The following is a 25,174-nucleotide window of genomic DNA, read 5'->3' on the forward strand; positions in this document are numbered from 1 at the left end:
TCTAAGTGACAAGGGTCTGTGCTTCCTTTCAGTGGTCAGAGACTTCATTGGGGCCCAAGAGTCTGAATTTGAATTTCTCTGTAGGAGCTTAAGCTTCTTTTAAGTGATAGGCCTTTAGCTCTTCTCTCCCCCAACCTCCCCAGCCTGAACCTTTCTTCAAGAAAATAAGCCTCACAGTTTGGGGCACTTGAGCCCAAGGTCCCCTCTTTGTGGACAGGGGCTTACAGAGACAGGATCTGAAGACTATTCCGGAAAAGGGATACCCCCCACATAGAGGTCCCAGGCAAGATGAAGTTAAGAGGTCCTTTCTCATCAGGGATTGGTATCTGAGTGTTCGCCATGGTGGGGTCTCAGACACCTCCCAATACACACAAACACAGGGATATGAGAAGGACTGAAACACACCTTGGGTACAGGACAGGCCCTTATCTCCCTCCAACAGGGATCCGAGCACCCCCTATCTCAAGATCCTGAGCTTCTGCTTTTTTTAAGATTATATTTATTTATTTGAGAGAGCATGAGCTGGGGTGGGGGGTGGCAGAGGAGCAGAGGGTGAGAGAAGTAGACACTGCTGAACAGGGAGCCTGATGCGGGCCTCATGTCAGGATTCCAGGAAAACAACCTGAGCCTAAGGTAGATGCTTGACTGAGCCACCCAGATGCCTTGGGCTTGAGTTTCTTGTCAGGGATGTAAGATCCCTGCTTTGGGAGCTGTAGCCTACTACCACTCTTCAGGGAACGTGGGCAGGATGGAGTCCCAGAGATGGAGCCTGTGCCCTCCCCATGGATCTAAGTCTGCTTTCAGGGCCTGAGACCCATTGCGCAGGACACTTGAGCTTGCCCTCAAGGATGAGACCCATGCATACCTCAGTGACTGGTGTGTCTTTTAGAAATGAGGTCTGGGCTTCCTTCTCAAGGAATTTAAGGTACTCCTCAGGAACAGAAAGACTTCTTCCACCTTGGGCTCCAAGTCCCTAGGGAATAGGGTCTTGGGTCTCCCCGTAAGTTTAAACTTTCTCTTTGGTGTGTGAGACAATTCAACCCACCTTAGAATCTGAGACCTGAGTCTGCCCTGAGAGTTCTAATTGTCACCTCACTTCAGGTAGTATATATATACCCCAGTCATAGGGACCTTTTAGGGACATAAGATACTTTTCCTTGGGGACTTGAGCCTCAGACCACTCGTGAACTAAATCCTGAGAACCACCCACTACCCTTGGGACATGGGTAGGATGGGATTCTGAGGAAGAGTCTGAGCCTCTTAAGCTACTCAGGGACAAGAGATCATCTTAGGGAGGGGCTTGAGGTCCCCCTTGGGTATGAGACTCTCCACCACCCTGCAACCAGGCAATCCTTTCTCACCAGTGAGATAGACATGAGGTCTTCTCCACTGTGTCCTGAGGCCTCCCCCATTGAACAGAAGGACCTAGGTGCTCTTCATATTCACAAGAACCCCTTACCTGAGCTCTCTGAGGCCAGGACTAGGGTCTCCCTACTTTCTAGGAGAAGGTTGCTAGGTACTGGGGATGTGGTAGCTTAGGCCTCCCCAGAAGAACTAGGAGATACTCTGAGTCTCTCCCTGACCCAGCTCTGTTTGCTTCTCATTTCCAGGATCATGGAAATGTTTTGGGCTTCCTGAATTGCTTTCATCAGGCTTTGTTCTCACCAGAGACATCCCCACTCCAGGGAAATTCTCTACCCATATTTTTCTTCCCCTTGGTACAGATAAATCTTTTTGTACTTTGCAGGGGCCTTGTCTTGAGCACCCTGTCGTTTCTCCCTTTCTACCCTTGAGTACTATAGGTAGAATCAATTTTCTGGGCCCACAGGGTCAGGGCCAGGAATTGTTTCTCTTCCTGGTTGGGGGGAGTCTGCCTTTTCTCCACAGAAGTGGGAGTGCTACGTCCCTGGCCCCAAGGGCTTAAGGGAAGAAAGCTGTGTGCTGCCACGGTGACTAGAAAGACCTCTCCTTATACCTCTTTCACATCACCTAGGCTCCCTCCTTCATACTTGTTTCCATAAGAACATGGAAGTGAAGGTCTGTGGCTGCATGATGTCTTCCCAATGACAGAGGAAAGGCTTTACCTGTCCTCACACTTCTTGGGACAAAAGGAGAATAAGATACTTCTGTCTCACCTCCTCCAACTTGGGACTTTTGGGGGGATGAGAAGAGGGAAGATTCTTCCTGCTGCTCCAGTCTTGGTCCTGAACTGTCACCTAGGGCATTTGTAGCCTTGGAGGCCCATTAGATCTCCTGGGAAAGAATGGAGTTGTTGAGAGGAAGCGCAGATGGTGAATCCGAGTTCTGACTACTCAGACTTCCTGTTCAGTCAGATGTTGTGACCACTGTAGGACTTTAGGAGCCCTTTTGGCACCCTGGGGTCCTGGTGCTGGGGAGGTGGTAGTATCAAGGGTTTCCTTTTCCAGGCATGGCTGTCTTACAGAATCAACCCTGTGAAAAGTGGCTTGTACGTCTCCTGAGCTTGAGGACCTCACAGAGCATTTTCAGCGGGGGATGTGCATGCTCCACTGGTGGGAGAAGCTGGACCTGGCACTGTAGCCAGGGTACCTAGGTTCCCAGAGTTCCTTCTCTGGCTCTGCTGGAGCTTTGCTGGATGAACCAGAATAGCTAGGGCTATATTCTCCAGGTCTCCGTTTCCTCTTTGGTCTGGTAAGGAGCTGGTGAAGTGTTGTCTAGCTTTGGGATTTTAGGGAACTCAGGCCAAAGCCCTCTGGACCTGGAGGTGATAGAACAGTGGGTGTCTTCTTAGGAAAATCTGTATTCCTCTCTCTCTCTTTCTCTCCCTTGCCCCTTTCTTCCCTGCCTGCCATCCAAGCTTAGTGGGCAGGACAGGTGTCTGTTGAGTGTGAGGCTCAGGGTTGGCAGACTGATTTTTATGTCCAGCTGTGTTATGGTGAATAAACTTGGGGGTTGCCTGTCAGGGAGCCTACTGGATGGTGTGGAGGTAGTGTGGAAGAAATTTGGGCTTTGGAGCTGGGTGGGCCTGAGTTTAAACCCCAGGATCTCCTGCTTGGCTGTTTTATGCTTTAGGCAAACATTCAGCTTCTTTTTCTCCAAAAGGCCACCCATGCCCAGGGTTATTGAGTGTATGAATACCAGACCTGGCCCACCTCAGAGTGTGGCTAATTATTTTCTTGCATTTGCCCCAGGATCTTCTGGTTCTTCCTGGAATCCTTTTAGCAGCCAAGCTTTGGCATCTAGGAACCTGCTGATTCGTTGGGCAGGGAGACAGTCTTACAGCAGGAAGTAGTACCTGGCCTGTCAGGGTTTGAGTCCTATATCTTCAGGCACTTCCCCTATCTGGGCCTCAGTTTCTCCAGTCTTAAAATGGATGATAGGAGGGAGCTTGGACCCCTTTCTCAGAAGCTAGTTGTCCTCTCTTCTTAATTCCCTGCTCCACATTCCTCTTACCCATTTTGAAAGTGGTGAGGCCCTTTGGCTTGTTGGGGGTATGCTGCAAAGTTTCAAGCACTGTTTGGCTTTTTCTCTCCTGCTAGTGCTATAGGCCCTTGGATTTGTTTAATTTTAATGGCTTTCTTGAGGTATCATTCACACACCATAGAAGTCACCAGTTTAAAGTGTACAGTTCAGTAGCTTCTAGTGTATTCACAGAGTTGTGCACCTACCCCCATGATCAATTTTAGAACATTTTTTATCACTTGCCAAGCAACCCTGCACCGTCATTATCCTCTAGTCCCGTCATCCCCTCCAGCCCTCAGCAACTACTAATCTACTTTTCGTCTTGGTTGATTTGTCTATTCTGAGAGGTTCATATTAAATGGAATTGTGCAATCTGCAGTTCTTTGTATCTGGCTTCACTTGGCATATTCTTTAATAGCCTCCCATGTTGTAACATGTGTCAGTACGTAGTTTCTTGTTGTTGCAGAATAATAGAATCTTCATTTTTTAACCCACCTCCTCTCCCCTTTCCCCCTCAGTGGTCCAGCAGTAGGTTCGGGGGCCTTGCTCTTTTCCTATTTCTTTGCCCTGGAGAGCTTGTGTTGCTCCTTAGCAGTGCGCCTGTTTTTCATTGGATGGGTTGCCTGTGTTTTGCCCATGGAGCTGAGCCAGTGTTCCTGGGAGTTGTGGGGAGGGGGGGTGGTCTTGGCATCAAGTTTGCTGAGGCAGAGCTGTGAAGGCCAGAATATTAAACACCTCTTGGCCCTAGGCTCTGAGAAGACATCTGCCCGAGAGCTGCTACTCCTGCTGCCATCTTCCCCTGCCCCCTCCCCTTTCAGTGGCAGCTCATTCATTGATAGGCAGGGTCAGTAGCTTCCCAGACTCGGAGGGGAAATTCCAGGCCCCTGCTGACTTCATTCTCATCCTCTCCCTGGGGGGATGCTACAGAGGTGGATTCTGTGGGACTGGAACCACGCCATATTGCCTCATGGCTCCCACCAGGGAGGGCTTCAAGGGGGGTTTGTGTTCGTTTCCTGTGGCTGCTGTGACAAATTATCACAAACTGAGTGGTCTAGAACAACAGAAATTTATTCTCTCTCAGTGCTGGAAGCCAGAAGTCCAAAATCAGTTTCAGTAGGCCAAAGTCAAGGTGTTGCGGGGCTGCACTTGCTGCAGGGCTCTAGGGAGAATCCTGTACTCTTTCAGCTTCTGTAGGCTGCTGACTTTCCTTGGCTTGTGGCTGCATCACTCCATCTTCTGCCTGTTTTCACACCATCTTCCCTGGTCATGTGTAGTCTCCTCTTCTGTGTCAGGACTTCATCTCCTGTTCTAAGGATGCTTGTGATTGCATTTAGGTCCTCCTCAGATACTCCCAAGATAATCTCCCCATTTCAAGATCCTAATTTAAATCACACAGCTGAAGACCCTTGTTCCTTACTAAGTAGCATTTGCAGGTTCCAGGAATTAGGGCCTGATTTCTTTGGGTGGTCGTCATTAGGCCTCCTACAGGAGTGTTCTTGTTTCCCTCCAAGGGAGAAGAGAACCTATTAAGTACTTTCCTACTGGGCAAAGTCCTGTAACATTTGAGTCTTTCCAGTTAACCTATTATTGGGAAGCTTGTTATTCCATTTCACAGATTGGAAAACTGTGGAGTTTTCAGAGTGGTTCATCACATGACTGATAATTGGTGGAGCTGCTTTGGAATGTAAGTCAGTTGGGTCCCACAGTCTGCTTCAACTTCTCTTGGGCCTTTGGACCAGTAGGTTGCAGAGTCTTGGATCTGGGATCCCCTGATGTCAGAGAGCTTTGCCCAGCTCCCTTGTGGAGGCTTAGGAATGTTGAGGGACTCAACCATAGGCCCAGCAGTGGGCTCGTAAGATTCGTGGTCTGGACTTGACTTTCTCAGGCCAAAGTATTGATGCAGCTTAAACTTACCAATGGAAGGGTTAGTCTCCATCCCTCTCTCCCACCAGGCTTTTCTTCCTGGATCACTTTCCTAAATGACTCTCAAGTTGGCACCTTTCCCAGAGGCTCCTGTCCAGCCAGGGGAAGGAGGAGTCTAAGCTAGAGGCTTCTGGAACTCTAAGCTCTTCCTGGAGCCCAGGACCACGGCCTCCCCACTTTCTCTCCCCAAGGGGAGAGGCAGGGTTTCAGCCAGACCCAAAGCCCTTAAGGCTGCTGGTGCCAAAGCCAGTGGGAGGATCGTGGTTTGGCCTTAGATCTAGGCCCAGATTGCCCCAGGACCAAAGCCTTACTTGCGTAAAGGGTATGCTTGGCCTTCTTCAGTTTTTTTTTTTTTAATTTTATTTATTTATTTGACAGAGAGAGATCACAAGTAGGCAGAGAGGCAGGCAGAGAGAGAGAGAGGGAAGCAGGCTTCTGGCTGAGCAGAGAGCCCGATGTGGGACTCGATCCCAGGACCCTGAGATCATGACCTGAGCCGAAGGCAGCGGCTTAACCCACTGAGCCACCCAGGTGCCCCGGCCTTCTTCAGTTTTAAGGACAAACTGGGACTTTCCCAGGATGGGTTGCCAGGTATGTCTCCATGTTGTGGCTCGTGAGGGCCTCCCCTATTGCCTCTATAGTAGGCTCTGCTGGTGCCCAAACCCCAGCTCTTTTTGCCTTTGTCAAATGAGGATAATGCTCACTGCCACCTGGGCTGTGGTAAGAACAATTAAATGAAGTCACCTTTTGCATCAGGCATCTGGCGTGGGGCAGGCATTTGGCTAATACGAGTTCATCTTTCTTCCTGGCCCCACCCTTCTTGCCTGCATAGTCCTACCCAGGACTTTAGTTGTGCCCAACTCACTGCTGAGCCTCGGGCATTCCTGGTGCTTTGTGGTAGAAGTGATTTTTTTAAAAATTAATTTATTTAGGTAATCTCTACACCCACCGTGGGGCTTGAACTCACCACCCCAAGATCAAGAGTCCCATACTTCTCTGAGCCAGCCAGGTGCCCCCAGAAGTGATTTCTTGTTAACTTACAATTAACAAGCATTTCTGGAGGTCTTCATGTTTTAATCCTTCTGTCGGGTGGCACCTCTCCTCTGGGGCCTGCCTTCATGATTGGTTAGGACCCTTCCTGTGTGTTTCATAGCACCGTGTTCAGCTCTTTCATTGCCCTGATTACACTTGTGTATTGGCATTCCCTGTTTCTCCATCCCCCCGCCCAGCAGTTTGTGAGCTTATGGAGGGTAGTAACCAAGTCAGATCATTTCTCTGTCCTTGCTGCCAGGTTTACTACAGTTGGGGTCTGATTTGGCAGCTACTTACTGGTAGGTTGACCCTTGTTGGAGGAGTAAGTAGGAGCCCCCTCTCCTCTTTGATCCCCTTCCCCCCCCCCCCCCAATCTCCTTTTCCCCTGCACTCGAGGGCAGGAGGTTACTATGTGCCCTTCTTTGGAACTTCTCTTTCTGCCCAGTGTGGGCCTGTAGTCATAGTTGTGCTTCCCTGCTGGTGATCCCGGCTGGGGCAGGTACCGTGGTGTTGGGAGATGGCTGTCCCTGTAGGGCAGGGATGCACTGGGGGAAACTGGCTGAAGTGCACTAGTCCACAGCCTCTGGGGTGGGAGAGGAACATGCTGGAGAGTTCTACACAAACAAGAGTCTCCATGCTGTCCATGGAAGCCCATTAAGGGCTTCCGCTTCCAAGTGCCTTTGTCATCTCTGGCAAGCCAGCCACACCTCCCTAATGGTGGGGCTGCTGGGCATTCCCTCATCACCCCCCTCTTCACCCCTTTCTGTCCAGCCACTCCCATGGGACTTGCTGAGAGCCTCTCAGTTGTATGTGGTCTCTGTGCCAGTCAGTCTTGCCCATTCTTTGGCCGAGGACCTGTTAATTTAACAAGCCTTTTCAGGCCCTGAAGCTCCTTTGAGCTTCTTGACAGCTCTGTCAGGTAGATCATGTATCTTGTCATTTGATAGGAAACTGAGGCTTGGAGAGTTCTGGTAGTCCGTCTGAAATCACACAGCAAGTGAATGACAGGGCTGGGTATTGAAAAACACTGTTTTGGTATTGGAATGCAGAGCCTCTGAACCTTGTACTTCTACTCTGCTGGGATTTTTGCACACCTGAGCTGGGGAAATGTGGCCTGCAGAGAAGTGATCCCCTCTGTCTAGTCAGAGTTAGCCCGGATCCTCCCAAATCCTTGGGCAGGTTGTGTCCCAAAGGAGCAAGTTTGGGATTCCTGGTCCTTAGCCTAGATGCTCTTGAAGGCTGGCTTCTTGTGGCCAGCAGAGGGCGTGAAAGGCCTGGGAAAGGTCTGCTGCTTCTGGTTTTGTTTTGAAATAGAAAACATGTTTTCAGTGACAAGTCGATATCGTTTCTTTTAATCGACTTAATTTTTTAGAGCAGTTTGAGGTTCGCAGCAAACCTGAACAAGAGTTTGAACAGGGAGTTCCCACAAACCCCCTCCGCTCACACGTGTGTGCATAGTCTCCCCCATTATTAACACCCCCCGAGCAGAGTGGTGCATTTGTTCCAGTCAGTGGACCATGTAGGACACATCATAATCACCCAGAGCCCACAGTTCACAGTAGGGTTCGCTCTTGGCATTGTATGTTCTGTGGGTTTGGACTAATGTATAAGGACCCGTAACCACCGTTAAGGTACCATATAGAGTAGTTTCACTGGCCTAAATGTCCTCTTTTCTGCTTATTCGTCTCTCCATTATTTTTTTAAGTCTGAAGATACGTGTTTGTACGGGCTCACTCAACCTGGAGCTTTGGGGTCAGATGTGCTTTGGAATTTAGGGAAATTTCAGAGTTTAGAAAAATCACCTGGTATGTATACTATGTGTTATGTGACATCTCTGGTGGGGTCAGTGGTAGTACCTCATAACCAAAATGCTGACTGTTTCTGTGTGGAAGTGTTTGAACATTCACCTCCAAGTGGGAGAAATAGGTTCTCGCCGGCTCAGGTCAGGTTAGGATGGCAGATGAGTTAGAGGAAGACTTTGGTTTTCAAAGCTTTTTGAGTTTTGGAGTTTTGGACAAGGGATTGCATGCTTCTCATGAGAAAGGTGAGATAAAAATCACCTGTAATACCAGCTTTTAGGGATATTTTGTTGTATGGTCTTTGCAACTTCTATGTGTTTGTATGCGCATAGATATATATGTGAAATATGTCCAGTTATAAGTGAGATCATACAGTGTATACATTTTTCCTTATGCGATACATCTTGACATTCCCTAGCTATATGTAGGGCTTGGGATCTAGGCTGTAACCAGTTACTCCCTCCTCAACATCTTCCCTACCTTAAGTGGGTTAGAGGGTCCCCAGGTGAACTGGTGAAACTCCTTAAGATAGAGCAAGGTCCATCCCCACCCAACCCCTATCTCCCACCCCCTCCTCCCCACCCCACCCCTCCTCATACCACCCTGCCTCCGGGTACTTGCCAGGTCTGGGCTGCTGGCTTCCTGTAGGGGCCCACTGTTGGATTCCCAACATGGTCAGCAGGGGCAGTCAGAAAACAGATGAGACCCTTCTGGAATCCAGTCTTCTGCTTACACAATGACTAGTTCCCTAAAAGAAAGGGTATCCTCCTCCTCCTCCACGTGCATGGAGTGTCAATCAGGGCTGTGGACTTGACCCTGCCCAGTGTCCTCTCAGCCAGTTAGCTGGGCCCTTCAGGAACTGGAGGGCAGGGCCCTGGGGTGGGGGTACAGGCCTTTCCTGTTGTTGACCCCCACCTTTTCCCTCCAGCAGGAGCACTGGTTTGAAAAGGCCCTGAGAGACAAGAAGGGCTTCATCATCAAGCAGATGAAGGAGGACGGCGCCTGTCTCTTCCGGGCTGTAGGTGAGTCTGTGTCTCAGCCTTCAAGGGCCTAGGGCTGCCCCTGAGCTGTTTCTAGTGTTTAGGAGTAACCCCTGAGACAGGGTTGGGGCTTGAGTGTACTGGTGTTTCAGGGACTCCAGACCCCAGCTTCAAGTCAGCATCTGGCCTCTATCCTTTGGTCATGAGGTAGTGCGGAAATGTGAAAGTGATAATAATAACAATAATGGTGATAAAAATAATGTTACTTAGGGACAGATTGCATTGTCAGACACTAAAGGAAACCCTTTTTTATTCTTTTCCAAGCTAGGTAGGTGTAGGGACTACTGTGGTTTCCATTTGTCAGAAGAGGAAAGCAGCTTAGAGCAGGGAAGTGACTTGCCCAGGGTCAGAGAGTAGAGTTGGGAGTTCCTGGGTTGGGTTAGTCCACGCCCCATGTTCTTAAACACAGCACACTGCTGTCACCCTGAGGTCATAGAATTTTTTTTAAAACTTACAGAAAAGTAGAATAGTGAATGCTCATGTACCCATCATTCATCTTCAAAGTAGTCATCAACACATGGCCAGCCTTGTTTCATCACTACCCTGCCCACTCATTTTCACTCTCCTGAAACAAGTATTTTTAAAGCAAAACCCTAATGTTGGATCATTTCATTTGTAAGTATTCATGTATGTTTCTCTGACAGATAAGGATTTTTTCTTTCCTAACATAATCCAAGTGTCATTATCCTACCTAACAACATTCATAATTCCTTAATAACCTCTAGTATCCAATCTGAGTGACATCTTTGAGGTTGCTCTGCCTCTGAATCTGTGACCCAGCAGGCAGCCCTAAAGCCTTGTGCTAGTGTCCAGGGGAATTTGTGCATGTGATCTGACCCTTCCATAGCGTCTGTACTATCTACTAAGGAAAAGGGCCCTCTTATAGGAACCTTGAAGTAGGAGTCAGAAGCCTTGTCTTCTAGTTCGGGCTGTGATTCAAAAATTCCCCATTTTCCTATCTGTTAAATGGTATTGATTCTGAAGGGCTCCTTGAGTCCTTACAGGGTCTGCTATTCTCTCACTGTGTAGCTAGCCCCATGTCTCCTGGTGGCCTGGACCAACTCCACTTCTGACGGTGCCACTGATTCTTGGTCTGAACGTGGGCAGGCAGCTGTTCTCCTGAGCCTGTTTCTGAGGCCATAATAGAAGACCAAAGACCCTGAGTTGTAATGGTTACATGAGATCACTTACAGTAAATGCCTTTGGTGCCTGACACCTGGTAGACCCTCAGGGAACAGTAGCATTGGTGAAGCCTGAATTCTGTTTTCAGTGGCGTCTAAGAGCCACAAATGTTTGTTGAGTGTAGAAAAAGTTTAGGTGGATTGATTGCTTACCTCTCCATTCTACCAAATGGAAGAAGCTCAGGCAGTGGACTCTGCTGGGCTGGGAAAATCCCACCCTTTCTAGCCCTGTGGCTCAAGCTTGTGTTCTTCCTGGGATGTTTTCTAGAGAAAGAGCTGGGTATGGGGCATCTTGGACCAAAGGAAGGCAAAGAAAGAATAGTTCAGGGTCTGTTAGGTGCTGCCCTGTGCTGAAGCCTCCATCTAGATGTGGGGCAAACGGGGCTACTGGTAGAGTGAGTGTAAGAGAATGCAGCTGGGCACCTTGGTCCCAGGTGACCTTTGAGGCAGATGTTGGGGCCGGTAAGGACCTGGCTTGTGTAGTAACCCATATTAACAGCAATGTTTCATGTGTGTCCATCTGGATGACCTCTCCAGACACCCTCTGACAACTCCCCCCCTCAACAAGGGCCTTCCAGTAAAGAGCCTGAGCTTACAAGAAGAGCTGACCGCAGCAGGTTGAAGGCCTTTCCCTATCAGCACTATGGCTACCCATTTCCCCCAACTGGGCTGCCCTTGGCTTTTCTCTGTAAAACCTCAGAAGCCCCATGGCCACTCCCTGGAAGTACATGGCCCCTGGGTCTCTAGGCCTAACCTGGAGGCTTCCCTGGGGCAGAGTGCACAGGAAATGTACCTGGGAAGGGAACTCTGTCCTTGGGCTTTCTGCTGACCCTCTGCTTCCAGCCTAGCTTGTGTAGTTACCCTGAACTCTGGTGAGAAGGCCTACAGGTTCTAGTTCCTGCCACGCATTGCATGGTGGAAGGAACACAGACCGAAGCCTGGAGTTGGAGGGGGGATTGCACACATAGAGGCCACAGTGTTGTTCCTTGACCCTGACTGTTCGCTGGCATTCAGCTGGCTGCTTCAGATTCATCTGCAAAATTGGAATCGTTATCCCGTAAGACAAGTGAGAAGATTGAAACTCAGGAAAGAAAAATGACATGCTTAGGGTCATTAGTGGCAGAGCTGGCATGGGGTCCCAGAGGTATCCAAAGGACATGTTCTTTCTATGACCTTGGTAAAGCCCTAGCTTTTCAGCTTAGCTGTGGACTGGCTGAGTGACCTCAGGTATATTCCTTGACCTTGCTGGGCCTTACTTCCTCTAACTAAGAGCCTGTAGTCCTCTACTGTTGGGAATCCTGAGGAAGGTGGCTTTGGGTGTCCCTCGTGGGAACCAGTATTCACTGCTCTCTCTCACAATGGCATGTTGGGGACTTGTGAGCATCAATGAAGGAGTGGAAGTAGGAGCCTGAGTTTCTAGGTATCCTGTGGCCCACCCTGCCCCTGCTAGGCTCAGATAACCTCTTCCTGGAAACATGAGTCTGCCTCTCTCCTGCCCCATAGGACTTTGACTCAGCAAAAATCTCTGGCCCTGGCCTCTGTGGGCAAAGTGGAGGCCCCACATGCATCTGCATGGGCCATGAAGAAGCAGCTGGGGCTGTACGTGTTAGAATGATGGCCCAGAAACATTAGCCTGGACCATCAGTGTTAGGAGGGATAGATCTTTGATTAATTTTGAATGCTTTATAAGTGGGGAAACAGGCCTTACGAGAAAGCAAGGACCCTGTTGTCTAGATCACATGGGCAGTATCAGCATAGGTGTCTGAGGTTGAACTAGGCCAGAAGGAGAAGATTCCCATGGACTCCCATGTACACCATTTCCGTTGGGCTCTTTCTGCCTTGCTTCCTCAGTTTCCCCATCCTTGCTGTGGAAATCCTTGAGTAGAAGAGCGGGCATCTCAGAGACCAGGCTTTCAAGAGGACAGAGTTCTGTCTTCCCACAGTGAGGGTGTCTCCCCCACTGAGGGTGTGCCATCTGGGGCCAGGGGCCAGGTGCATACCGCAGCTGCTTGACAGGCAGGGGAGGCCTTTTTCCTGGCTCATCTCCTCAGTGGGGCCAGGATTCCCACTGGGCCAGGAGGCAAGTGGGGAACAGATCAGGTTCCTGTCTCTCCCTGCTGCTGTGTGTACACACATTTGTGTGGTTTGTTTTTAGATTCCCTGCAGACGCCAGACTTCCTTTTCTGTCCTCAGCAGAACTTGCTGTGGCTCTTCTCGCAGGCAGGCAGCAGCGACCTGGCAGGGAGGCCGTTCCCAGGTGCCTCTAAAGCAAATGGTAGGGCCCTGTACTTAATTAAGCTCCAGGTAGCCCAGGCTTTCCTGTCTTGCATCTCCACATAACTCTTTGGCAAATAGTGAGTATTTTAAGGCGCCTGAGGAGGAAGGATTACAGAAGTTCGAGGGACCTTCCCCCAGGCAGTAGGGGAAGGAGGTTGAGGCAAGTCTGTTAGAGCTGTTGACTGTTCCTCCCTCCCATTAACCCCTGGCAAAAGGTAGGAAGGAGGTGAGGGTCCTTGGTTTATACAGCTTTGCCTCTCATCCAACCTTTAGTCTTGGTTAACAGTAAGGGCAGCTACTTGTCGAATGCAGTAGATCTCTGTAGTGGTGAGGGTGGGATGGGTATTTGGCCTCAGGGAACATCTTTTTTTCTTTTTAAGATTTTATTTATTTTTTTGACAGACAGAGATCACAAGTAGGCAGAAAGAGAGGAGGAAGCAGGCTCCCTGCAGAACAGAGAGCCTGATGCAAGGCTTGATCCCAGGACCCTGGGATCATGACCCAAGCCGAAGGCAGAGGCTTTAACCCACTGAGCCACCCAGGCACCCACATCTTTTTTTTTTTTTTTTAAGATGTTATTTATTGGATGTGAGGGCGATCTGGCTGCGACGTCTGTCACCCCACTGATCACCAGGGTTGATTCGGCTGATCTGGTTGGCTAGGCGGGTGTCCCCTTCCTCCCTCACCCATTCCATGTGCGTCCATCCCGAAGCTGCATGCTCGGTTGAAGAGGACGACCCTCCACGATAGAGAAGAGGATGACCTTCCCGATAGAGGAGAGGACTGTTCCTCGGTCAGGGGTATACGAGTAGCTGCGCTCCCCTGCTAGAACCTCCAAACAAGCTCTCAAGGTCCAATTGTAGGAGAACGTAGGGTAGTCAAGCTTCCAAGACCAGACACATCCAAATGAGGCACTGCATGTGGCAGTCTGCCTTTCTTTAAAAAGAAAAAAAAAAGATGATATTTGTCAGAGAGCGTGTGCGCAGGAGGTGGGGGAGTGGCAGGCGGAGGGAGAAGCCGGCTCCCTGCTGAGCAGGGAGCCCCATGTGGGACTCGATCCCAGGACGCTGGGATCATGACCTGAACCAAAGGTAGACGCTTAACAGACTGAGCCATCTGGACATCCCTCAACAGGACAGTTTTTTCATTTTTAAAGATTTTATTTATTTATTCATTTGTTTGTTAGCGCACATGCGCACACAGAAGCAGGGGGTGTGTGGCAGGCAAAGGGAAAAGCAAGCTTCCCACTGAGCAAGGAGCACCATGTGGAACTCAGTCCCAGGACCCTGGGATCATGACCTGGAGCGAAGGCAGCCGCTTAACGAACTAAGCCACCCAGGCATTCCCCTTAGGGAACATCTTTGGCAGGATCTGCTGGCGCACGCGCGCGCGTGTGAGTGTACACGCACACGTGCGTTTCTCTGCTCGTGTCTCAGCGTGTTCAGAGAAAGGACAGACATAGGGTGTGGGGGGAGATAAGGTCTCTGCTGACCTCTCTGTAATTTCTGCCCACTCCTAGGCCTTTCCAGGGTTCCAGCTGATTGCTGCTTATGCTGGTAGGGAAACTGAGGCAGACAGAATCAGGCCTTGCCCTAGGTGGGCGATAGCTGGATTGGGGGTAGTGGTAACATCATCTGGAGCATCAGTGTTTAAAGTTACAAGGTAGTCCTTGGGAGCCTGGCCTTCACCCTTCCTTGGGCCAGCTCTACCACATTTCTGTACCTCATTTATCCCTCCTGTGTAAAGCAGGGCTTTGTGGGGTGAAGATGAAATAAGTTGGAATGTGAAAAGGCCTTGGTGGAACCAGTTGGGGTATTGTTCTGAGGATTTCTGAGCCCTCTTTGGGTTGTGGACAGAGGTCAGGTAGTGGGGGACCCCTTCAGCTGGACTCTGGGAAGGGAGAGCAGGTGCAGATTGCCCACAAGTGCAGCGTCAGCAAGAAGAGGAGTTTCGGTTTCTATCAAAACAAGTGCTCTGAATTCCCCTACCTCTGCAGGTCCATTGGGCCCCTTCCCCCACTTTGGCCCCCACTGGGAAGTCCAGCCCAGCCCCTAATCCCATATGCCAAACTTCTAGGAGGAGGAGGGCTTTCTGGAGGACAGAGGTGGGGCTAGCAGAGTCAGACAAGCACTGCCTCAATGAGGAGGACTTCCTGTGTTTAAGCCCTGCCCTGGATTGTTATTCCACCTTATTATCATTGAAAAGATCCTCTCTCCCCCACTGGGAGGTATTATTGCTCACTTCCCTTGGTGTTCACAAAGGCACATTTTCTTCCACATTGATGATCCCAAAACTAGCTTATATCTATAATCAGTGAGGTGGGTCATGCTGTCCACCCCCAACAAAGGCTGTGATTTAAATATATGTACAGTACCATCTGCCAGTGCATCTAAGGATCGAGAAGAGAAGGGGGTACTTGAGAGGTAGGTAGGTACATAGAGAACGTCATTTAAGGACCCTGTTTTGTGATACCTATGTTATTGATTTGATGTTAATTGGGTTGCTGAAGATTTGCACTATGGACACAGGAGGTAGGCCTGTAGACCTTTGGATTCAGTAAAGGTAGACAGCCAGCCCTGCCTGGGTGAGGAGGGACAGCCTAGACTCCTTGTTTGGGGCTTTCCTGTGGCTGAGGAAGTGTGACAGAAATGAGGAAAAGCTTAATAAGTGGTTCCAGTGACATTCTGAGTGACTTGGGGATGATTAGCTATCTGAGAGAGTCATTGTCCACTCATGCACAAGCAGGAGCCCCTAGGTTCAGTTCTTAAACACCTAGTGTATCGTAGGCATTTAGTAAACCCTATCCCTCATCTAAACAGCCCCCTGTGAAAGACAGAGTAGTTACTCTCCCCACTTCACGGATGAAGTCACTGTGGCCCAGAGAGCTTGAAGGACTTGTCCAGTGCCACACAGCTAGGAGGCAGCAGAGGCTTTCTGCTAGGCAAGAGCCAATGGCAGGGGAATGAGGGGGCCTTTACGAGCTTCCCTCAGCTCCCTTCCCTGTTCCAGTCTCTGCTTTCCTTCATTTCTTGGATCTGGCATCCTGCTCAGGTAGATCCATCTCCCAGGAAATGCCTGTTGGTCCTTCTGGAGGAACATCTCAGCCTTCTCCTCCAGTTCGGCAGGCCAGCCCCTATTTAACCCCTTTGCCGCCATCTCAGTTCCTGTTTACTTCAGCTGCTGGCCACACTGCATCCTCAGCACCCCAAGCTTATTCTACATAAATAGCTCTCTGCAGCCACAGTGGGCTCTGTGGTCCTGGCTTCTAAGAAAGGTGGCAGCAGGGGGCCCCCAGCCTCTGCGCAGGGCACGTGACTTGCTGGAAGTGCTGCTGTGGAGGGGGAGGGGATTGTGGCCGCAGAACCCACATCCTTGTTTACATCGGTGAAGGGGCTACCCCTTCCCGCCTTCACAGCTCCCCTCCCCCTCAGGTCTCTGCACCTCCAAGAGGAGGTGAGACAGGCATGGGGCCCATTTTCTATCTCAGAACTGCCCTTTTCTCCTTATCTCACAGAATCCTCCAGGGAGGGAAGGGGAGGGTAGTGAAGGCATTCTTCTGGCGATTCTTCAGAGGTAGACTGGCTGTCATGGAAGACCTTTGCATTGTTCGTGCTGGACCTGTCCCTGCCCTGGTGCCCCAGGGAGAGCCCATCAGAGCAACAGTCATTTGGGGAGACAAAGGGAAATTCCCTCTTCATCTTAGAATGGACATCAGGCGTGCCTTGTCTTCAGGCCCACTTTAATAATTTCCCAGGGGAAGACTCTGGCTCCCTTAGCCTGTCCATCCACTCAGCAAGCTGGTCCCGATTTCCTGTACTGTATTAGGCCCTGAGCTGGGGGGACTTGGGTGTGACTTGGTCTTGGCCTTCAGTGGGAGTCAGAGTGGTCAGGCAGGGGAAGTTTGCACACACCTTTGATAAATCTGGTGATAGAAGTGCTCTGGAGAGTAGGGAGGGCTGGGGAACTGTATAAAGAATACTTGGGTGTTTGACAAGTAGGCGGCCAAGGAGGATGGAAAGAATGCCCTAAAGAAAAGAGGAAATGGCATGTGTGAAGATCCTCAAGTAAGGGAGGGGGGAACCTGGTTTTTTTTTTTTTTAAATATTTTATTTATTTATTCGAGAAAGAGAGAGAGAGAGCGTGCGTGCGCATGAGTGGAGAAAGGTCACTGGGCCCCACCAAGCAGGGAGCCCGGTGTGGGACTTGATCCCAGGACTGCAGGATCATGACCTGAGCTAAAGGCAGTTGCTTAACCAGCTGAGCCACCCAGGCGTCCCGGGAGCCTAGTTCTTATTTTGACTGAAGCCCTGTGACACCTAGACCACCTGGGCCACAGGCAGGCTGCCTTTCCCCATTTAAGCTTAAGTTACATTCATATTTGTATCTCTTCCTAGATTAGGTGCTTCTTGCAGACAGGGCTGGATTTTACTGGCCTCTGTCCCCTTCACAGTACCCCACATTTGAGGCCCCACTTTTGGTAGGGGACTCTGATTTACTGAGTCTGTCCCAAGCCTAGTGCTGGTCACCTTAAACCCATGATTTCTTTGATCCTACAAGAGGCCTGCCAGGGAGTTAGTTACCTGCTTGTTCCTGTTTTGCACGTGAAGCCTGTGAGGCTCAGGACACTTGGGTTGTTTACCTCTGGTCGTTTAGCTCACTGGTACCTGGCAGAACTGGGCTTGGAGCCCAGTATTTATGTTTTTTTCTTTTCTTTATTTATTTATTTTTAACCTACAAAGGCCATGCTGGCTCCTGAGAGTCAGGAAAATTGTATTCTAGAGTTGAATCTGTCAGACTGACTTGCTGGGTGACTTGGTGAAGCCACAGACTGTCTCTCAGCCTTAGCTTCCTCACATGAAGAGTGAAGGGGGAGTGTGGAATTGCTGGTGCTCGAGGCCACTTAGGGGACTTAAAATGTTCGTTGACTTGTCTGAGTGTCCAGGCAAGCCCTGGACAAACTTGTCTGCCTGAGAGGCCTGTCGTTGCATTCCTCTCACCCGTACTCTCCTGTTCTTAGAGACTGTCCCTGCCTGCCTCTTTTTTCCATGATCCCATTCCAGCCCACAAAGCCAAGCACACTCCAGGCCACAGCATAGGAAAAGGAGTTTTCTGGCCCCCAGCCCTCCACCCCCAAGGATATTCCAGGACTTCGAACTCTTGTCTGGTGACAGCTCTTGACCCCCACCTCTCCTTTCTTCTGTCCCCACAGCTGACCAGGTGTATGGAGACCAAGACATGCATGAGGTTGTGCGAAAGCATTGCATGGACTATCTGGTGAGACCTCGCGGAGGCCTCGGGGTGGGGGCAGAGTTGGGGCATCCCCTCCCCGCACAGACCTGACCCTCCAATCTATTCTGCAGATGAAGAATGCTGACTACTTCTCCAACTATGTCACAGAGGACTTCACCACCTACATCAACAGGAAGCGGAAAAACAACTGCCATGGCAACCACATTGAAATGCAGGCCATGGCAGAGATGTACAACCGGCCCGTGGAGGTGTACCAGTACAGCACAGGTACATATGTGGTGGGTAGGTGAGCGGCTGACTGCTCCTGCTCCGAGCCTACCCAGCCCAGCCCACTGTGGATGCTCCTTCCTTCTCTTTCCCTGCAGAACCCATCAACACATTCCATGGGATCCATCAAAACGAGGATGAACCCATCCGCGTCAGCTACCATCGGAATATCCACTACAATTCAGTGGTGAATCCCAACAAGGCCACCATTGGTGTGGGGCTAGGCCTGCCATCATTCAAACCCGGGGTAAGTGGGTCCCCATGCCCAGGATGGCTGCTAGATAGGCCAGAAACCTCTTTTGAGGTCTCAGTTCTGCCCTAGCCTACAAAAATGACATGCCCCCTGAGTTGCCCCTGAGCTCTCACCTCTGTAAAACTAGGAAGTTACACAGAGTGATCTCTCAGGGCTCGTTTGGTACTCTCCATTTGTGTGTCTGAGCTGGCTTACCCACCTTTCATGCCTGTTGAGGGTTGGCATTTTGGGATATGGAGGCACATCTGCGCACTGTGAACCTGGGCTTGGTCTGGGTATCTCGGCACTTGCATGGAGCATCTGAAATGCAGCAGTTCTAGACAGCAGTGGTCATAGAGACTTTAAGTGCAGGCCTGGCCCAACTCCTTACTGGCTGTTGGACCTCGGGCAGATTATACAAGTAACGTGGGCTGGCCACTCAGCTGATACAGAATGTGCCTGACACTGGGCCTGATGCCTAGTAGGTGCTCACAAGGTGGCAGTACCTTTTCCAGCACATGCCGACAGATTCTCATTCTCTCTCATAAACAGTCATCATCTGGGGATTTTGCTGTCTTCTGTTCAGGTTTCACTTCCTACAAACAAAGTGCCCCTGCCTCATTTTAGGAAATGCACACCCTAACACCAACACACCCTCCAACATAGTTTTTTGTTTTTTTTTTTTTTAATTTTGTTTGGTTATTTTTTTAAGATTTTGTTTATTTATTTGACAGAGAGATCACAAGTAGGCAGTTGTGCCTGCCTAAGTAGTTGGGCCAGGCCTGCACTTCAAGTCTCTGTAACCACTGCTGTCTAGAACTGCAGGCGGGTGGGTGGGGGAAGCAGGCTCCCCACTGAGCAGAGAGTCCGATGCGGAGCTCCATCCCAGGACCCTGAGATCATGACTTGAGCCGAAGGCAGAGGCTTAACCCACTGAGCCACCCAGGTGCCCCTTAATTTTGTTTTTTAAGTAAACTTTTAAAAATTTATAACAGAACAGTTTTAGATTTACAGAATTATTGAGTTTAGATTATTTCCGTATTCCCCACTGTTATGAACATCAGCATAGAACATTTGTCACAATTAATAAACCAGTATTGATATATTAACTGAAGGCCATGACCTTAGTCATTCCTTAATGATCTTATCTGTTCCAGAATCCCATCCAGGACACCTTACTACATTTAGTTTTCATGTCTCATGACTCCTCTTCATTCTGACAGTTTCTCTGAATTTCCTTGTTTTTATCTTTGATCTGTTTACAGATTCTAGTTTTGCCTTTTCTAGAATGTCATGGAATTGGAATCATAACAGTGTGTGGGTTTTTTTCAGAGTGGCTTCTTTCACATAACAAAACATATTTAGATTTTACATTCACCCATGACTTTTTGTGGTCTGATCACTCGATTCTTTTTTTTTTTAAGGTTTTAAGATTTTTTTAAGTTCTGTTTTTTATTTTTTAAAGATTTTATTTGTTTGAGAAATAGAGTGAGAGATACCATGAGAGGGGAGAGGGTCAGAGGGAGAAAGAAGCAGACTCCCTGCTGAGCAGGGAGTCTGATGTAGGACTCGATCCTGGGACTCCAGGATCATGACCCAAGCCAAAGGCAGTTGCTTAACTAACTGAGCCACCCAGGCACCCAAGATTTTTTTTAAGATTTATGTATTTAAGAGAGCGTACTATTGGAGGGGCGGAGGGAGAGGGAGTGGGAACAAGAATCTCAAGCAGACTCTGTGCTGAGCATACAGCCCAACCTGGGGTTCGATCTCTCAACTCTGAGATCATGATCTAAGCCAAAATCAAGAGTCGGAAGCTTAACCGACTGTGCCACCCAGGCACCCCACTCACTTCTTTCTCTTTTTTTAAGATCATATTTATTCATTTGACAGAGAGCAAGCGCAAGCGTGGGGAGGGGCAGAGGGAGAGGGCAAAGCAGGCCCCCCACTGAGCAGGGAGCCCAGTGTGGGGCTTGATCCCAGGACCTTGGGATCATGGCCTGAGCTGAAAGCAGATTGCTTAAATGACTGAGCCACCCAGGCACCCCAGCGCTACTCATTTTTCTTTCTTTTTAATTAAAAAACCTGTGAATGCCTTAAGGATTTTTTTTTTTGTTTGTAGACTTAATTATTTAGAACGGTTTTAAATTTACAAAAAAAAATTTGAGAAGGTAGAGTTCCCATGTGTCCTCCTCCCCCTTGCACAGTTTCATTTTTATTAACATTGGATGACTGTGATACACTTGTTACAATATATGAACCAATAATGATACATTATTATTAACTGAAGTCATCCTGTCCCTTTAGGCTCTCTTGTCTGTGATGGTTTCTCACACTGCTGTTTTTGATGACCTTGACAATATTGAGGAGTACTGGTCAGGTATATTGTAGGATGTTTCTCTTTTGAAATTTGTCCGAAGTTTTTCTCATGATTAGACTGAGGTTATGGGTTTTAGGGAGGAAGATCACAGTGGTAAAGTACCAGTCTCTTCACATCATATCAGGGGTATATACTGAGACTATGATTTATGACTGTTAATGTTGACCTTGACCCCTGGCAGAAGTAGTGTTTGCCAGATTTTCTCCATTGTAAAATTACCCTCTCCCCCCATTCCTTTTTCCCTAACTGTTCTGTTTGAAAGAAGTAATTATATGCACAGCCCACACTGTAGAAGCAGTGGCTATGCTCCATCTTCTTGAGGGTAGAGTATCTACGTAAATGATACAGAATTCATCTGCAAGGGAGATTTGTCTCTTGTCCCCCATTTATTTATATCACTATGGACTCAAGGGTATTTCTTTTATATTTTGAGTTATAATCCAGTACTATATTTATTTTGATGCTCACATTGTTCCAGTTTTGGCTGTCAGGAGTGCTCTCAGTTGGTTCCTGCATCGCGTTGACATATCCCCATCATTGTAGTGGTGGGTTGGTTTTTTCTTGTTTGGTTTGGTTTTGGTTTGGTTTGTTTATTGTGTTTCATTTTGCAATACTTTCTTACTTTCTGACACTATGAGGTGCTCCCAGTTCATCTTGTATATTTCTTGCCCCAGCCCTAGAACCAGCCATTTTTCCAAAGACCTCAGGTTCCTTTTATTGGAATATGTTATTAGAAACCAAGATCTGGGTGCTGACTGAGCTCCTTACTACTGGGGTGTCCTTGCTTCTAGGCCCTTTCAGCTGACAGAGCAAGGAGATAGATCTGTGTATACTAACGCGTGTATACATTTATCTAGAAATATTTCTTATGTAACCATCCATATCTCTGAAGCTACAGTTCTTAGCTGATATCTCCAACTGATAAGGTACCTCATCAGTTTTAATTTGCAATTTTCTGATGGCAAATGGTGTTGAGCATCTTCTCATGTGCTTATTTGCCATCTGTATATCTTCTCTGAGGAAATTGTGTGTTTATAGACTTTTTGCCCATTTCTAAATTGGCTTGTTCTAACATAGAGTTTTACATGCTTTCTGGACTATTACACATAGGTAAAAAATTACATTTTCCATCATAATGCACACATTGGGTGTAGTGTATGTATTTACACTAAAATAATATTAGCATTTCACTGAGCAATACTTAATGCCTAGAATATGCTCTGGTATTTTTTTAATTTTTTAAAAGATATTTATTTATTTATCTATCTATCTATCATACAGAGATTACAAGTAGGCAGAGAGATAGGCAGAGAGAGGGGAGGGAGAGAAGCAGGCTCCCCGCTGAGCAGAGAGCCCGATGTGGGGCTCGATCCCAGGACCCTGGGATCATGACCTGAGCCAAAGGCAGAGGCTTTAACCCACTGAGCCACCCAGGTGCCCCTACTTCATTTTTTTAAATGCTGTTGTGTCTCCCCATCTGACAAAAAGCACTCTCCTACAATGTCCCACAATTCATAACACCCTTTCCCATGATGATACCATCCGCTTGTCCCCTTAAATGTCCAAATACTCCCTTCACCCTGTGTACACTCAGCTAACTTCTCAGGTGATCTTTTCTCCTTGTCCCATCTGGGCATAGGTGAGGAAGGTCTCAACATTATGAAATGAGTCATCGCTGGGTGAGGCATCTTTAAATTCCAGCACCTGGCTGCCCCAGACATAGTACTTCACTCAAGGTGTCTTGGGGTTGGGAGCAGGGCTTCTGAGTATAGGAGTTTGGAATGACAAGTCCCACTACCGAAGTCAGCCTTCCCCCAATTCTTGATGAAAAGGCGGCCTGCTTGGGGGTCCTTGTCAGAGAACCTGCCTTCTGTCTCCTCTCTTCTGGGCCTATAGGCCTACAATCCTGAGCCGGTCTGGCTCCTGGCCAGAGTTCAGAGTGTCACCCCACATCCCTGTTCCTCCCTGCCTTGCAGTTTGCAGAGCAGTCCCTGATGAAGAATGCCATAAAAACATCAGAGGAGTCATGGATTGAACAGCAAATGCTGGAAGACAAGAAGCGGGCCACAGACTGGGAGGCCACAAATGAGGCCATTGAGGAGCAGGTGGCTCGAGAATCTTACCTGCAGTGGCTGCGGGATCAGGAGAAACAGGCCCGCCAGGTCCGCGGCCCCAGCCAGGTGAGTCCTGGGCTCAAGTGAGGCCTGGCCAGGAACCCCTTACTTCACATGTTCTGCTACTGTACAGACAGAAGAAATTAAGCAGTTTTGACATCTGGAAGAGAAGGAAGCTCTCAGCTCATTCTGTACCACATCTTGGCCTTAGTCTTGGCATTGTGCCTTAGAACTCTCAACACCTTTGCAGAACAAGCTCTTAAGGAGTGAGGGAGGCCAGCCACTCGCGGTGATGTGTGGGATTGATGGATAGTTCCAGAGAGATAAGCTTTTGTTGAATGTCCTTATATGTCAGGCTCTGTGCTGAGGATGTAAAATTAGGTCTGGCCTATTCCACTCTCAGTGACCCCGGTCTACTGAGGCAGACAGATATATCAGTGAGGCCCATGACTCTGGCTGGGAGACCACTGGACATGGGGTTTCTGGTCAGTCTTCGCACAGGAAGATTGGATTTTTAGGGCAGGGATGGGGCAGAGCAGCCAGGCATTTGAAGAATCACAAGGAGTATAGAGTGGTTGTAGATGTTGGCAAGAGTTGAGTAATTTCTACAACAACTATTAATTGCAGGTCTGTGCCAGGCACTGTTCTCAGTGTGTGAGGGTACATTGATGAGCTGGGCAAGCCCAGATCCCTGTCCTTGCGGTGCTTACATTTTTGCAGAGTCAAACAAAAGAAACCGTGAACATAATGAATAGATGAGTTGAGAGCTAGGATAGTTGAAACACGTAGAGCAGAGTGAAGGGAATGAGTAGGGCTGAGAGGGAGCTGAGAGTTCATAGGATAAGAGAGTATGATCAGGGTAGGCCTCAGAGCAGTTGAGATGTGAGCAAAAGCTTGCAGGAGGTGAGGTAGTTAGCTAAGTGGATGGGCCAGGCGGAAGGCCAGCCAGAGCAAAGCCCTGAGGGAGAGTGCATCCCTGGTGTGATCTGGGAGTGGCCCAGAGACCAGTGTGGCTGAGCAGAATGCAGTATTCAGAGGGGGGTGGTGCCGGATCCAGAAGGGGCTTGTGGGCTGCACTAAGAACTTTGGCTTTTACTGTGGCTGAGGCAGAAGCCTTTGGGAGGGTGGTGAGCAGAGGAGGGACAGGATCCCTGTGATTGCTGAGTGCAGCATGGAGTCTAGGGAGTTAGGGGGAAAAGCAGGGGACCGGTGAGGTGGAAGCTACTAGAGAAGTCACAGTGGTGGCAGCTGGCAGTGCTGGCTTGGGAGGAATGAGGAAAGGGCATAGAGTCTGAATGTGTTTTGAAGGTAGAGGTACAGGTTTCCTGCCAGATTGGCTGTAATGATGTGAGGGGGGCATTTAGGAGCTGGCCTTAATCCTGCAGTCTGCTGTGTGACTAGGAATGATGACGGCCTATGTAGAAACTGTATCACAGCCAGGATGTCAGGAGCGAGCCAGCCCTTTGGGATGAGGCAGAGGAGGCTCACGCCTGGCATCGGTCCTTACCTCCTCCTCCTGCACTGCAGCCCCGGAAAGCCAGCGCCACATGCAGTTCTGCCACAGCAGCAGCCTCCAGTGGCCTGGAGGAGTGGACCAGCCGGTCCCCGCGGCAGCGGAGTTCAGCCTCTTCGCCCGAGCACCCTGAGCTGCACGCCGAGCTGGGCATCAAGCCCCCTTCCCCAGGCACTGTCTTAGCTCTTGCCAAACCTCCTTCACCCTGTGCACCAGGTCAGTGACTTGGTGACAGGGAAGCATGCTGGGGTTAGGAGGTGCTGCCTAGGTTGTGGGCACCCTGCCTCTGACTGTCCCTCTGCCCCAGGTACAAGCAGCCAGTTCTCAGCAGGGGCCGACCGGGCTACTTCCCCCCTCGTGTCCCTCTACCCTGCTCTGGAGTGCCGGGCCCTCATTCAGCAGATGTCCCCCTCTGCCTTTGGTAAGCCTCCTCTATCTAGGGGCTAGGGGCCAGCTGGGAGTTGGGGAGAGATGGAAGAAGCAGCAAGTCCTGAGAGGGGGGCTTCTAGAGCCTCTGGCCCTCTCCACAGGAAAAGGGAGTTTTTCAAGCCCAAGCGATGTGTCCAGAGGAGATTTGCATGGGATTTCATAGGCCCAGAGGAGCCCTCTCTGTAGAGAAAGAGGGGCCTGGACGGGATCTCTCCGGAGCCAGAGCCGGGATCAGCAAAGGCTGAGGAGAAGGTGCGCTGTGAGTGCCCCATCATCCTTTTCCTCTTCATCTTGCCCAG

The 25,174-nt window shown here is 49.4% G+C and overlaps 1 protein-coding gene across 4 annotated transcripts in view; it reads left to right on the forward strand.

Moving 5' to 3' along the window:
• OTUD5 (OTU deubiquitinase 5) overlaps nt 1-25,174 on the forward strand; it is a 28,424-nt gene that overhangs the window by 2,175 nt on the left and 1,075 nt on the right. For 2 of the 4 annotated variants that reach the window (XM_082717981.1, XM_082717982.1), the window contains exons 2-8: nt 9,124-9,217; nt 17,903-17,967; nt 18,054-18,210; nt 18,309-18,457; nt 22,796-22,999; nt 24,461-24,662; nt 24,754-24,867. In XM_082717981.1, coding sequence (XP_082574107.1) covers nt 9,124-9,217; nt 17,903-17,967; nt 18,054-18,210; nt 18,309-18,457; nt 22,796-22,999; nt 24,461-24,662; nt 24,754-24,867 — 985 coding nt within the window. The remainder of the gene's footprint in view (nt 1-9,123; nt 9,218-17,902; nt 17,968-18,053; nt 18,211-18,308; nt 18,458-22,795; nt 23,000-24,460; nt 24,663-24,753; nt 24,868-25,174) is intronic. The other 2 variants (XM_082717983.1, XM_082717984.1) reach the window with 1 other exon arrangement.

The sequence above is a fragment of the Mustela nivalis genome (genome assembly GCF_964662115.1).
Source record: "Mustela nivalis genome assembly, chromosome: X".
Taxonomy (NCBI): domain Eukaryota; kingdom Metazoa; phylum Chordata; class Mammalia; order Carnivora; family Mustelidae; genus Mustela; species Mustela nivalis.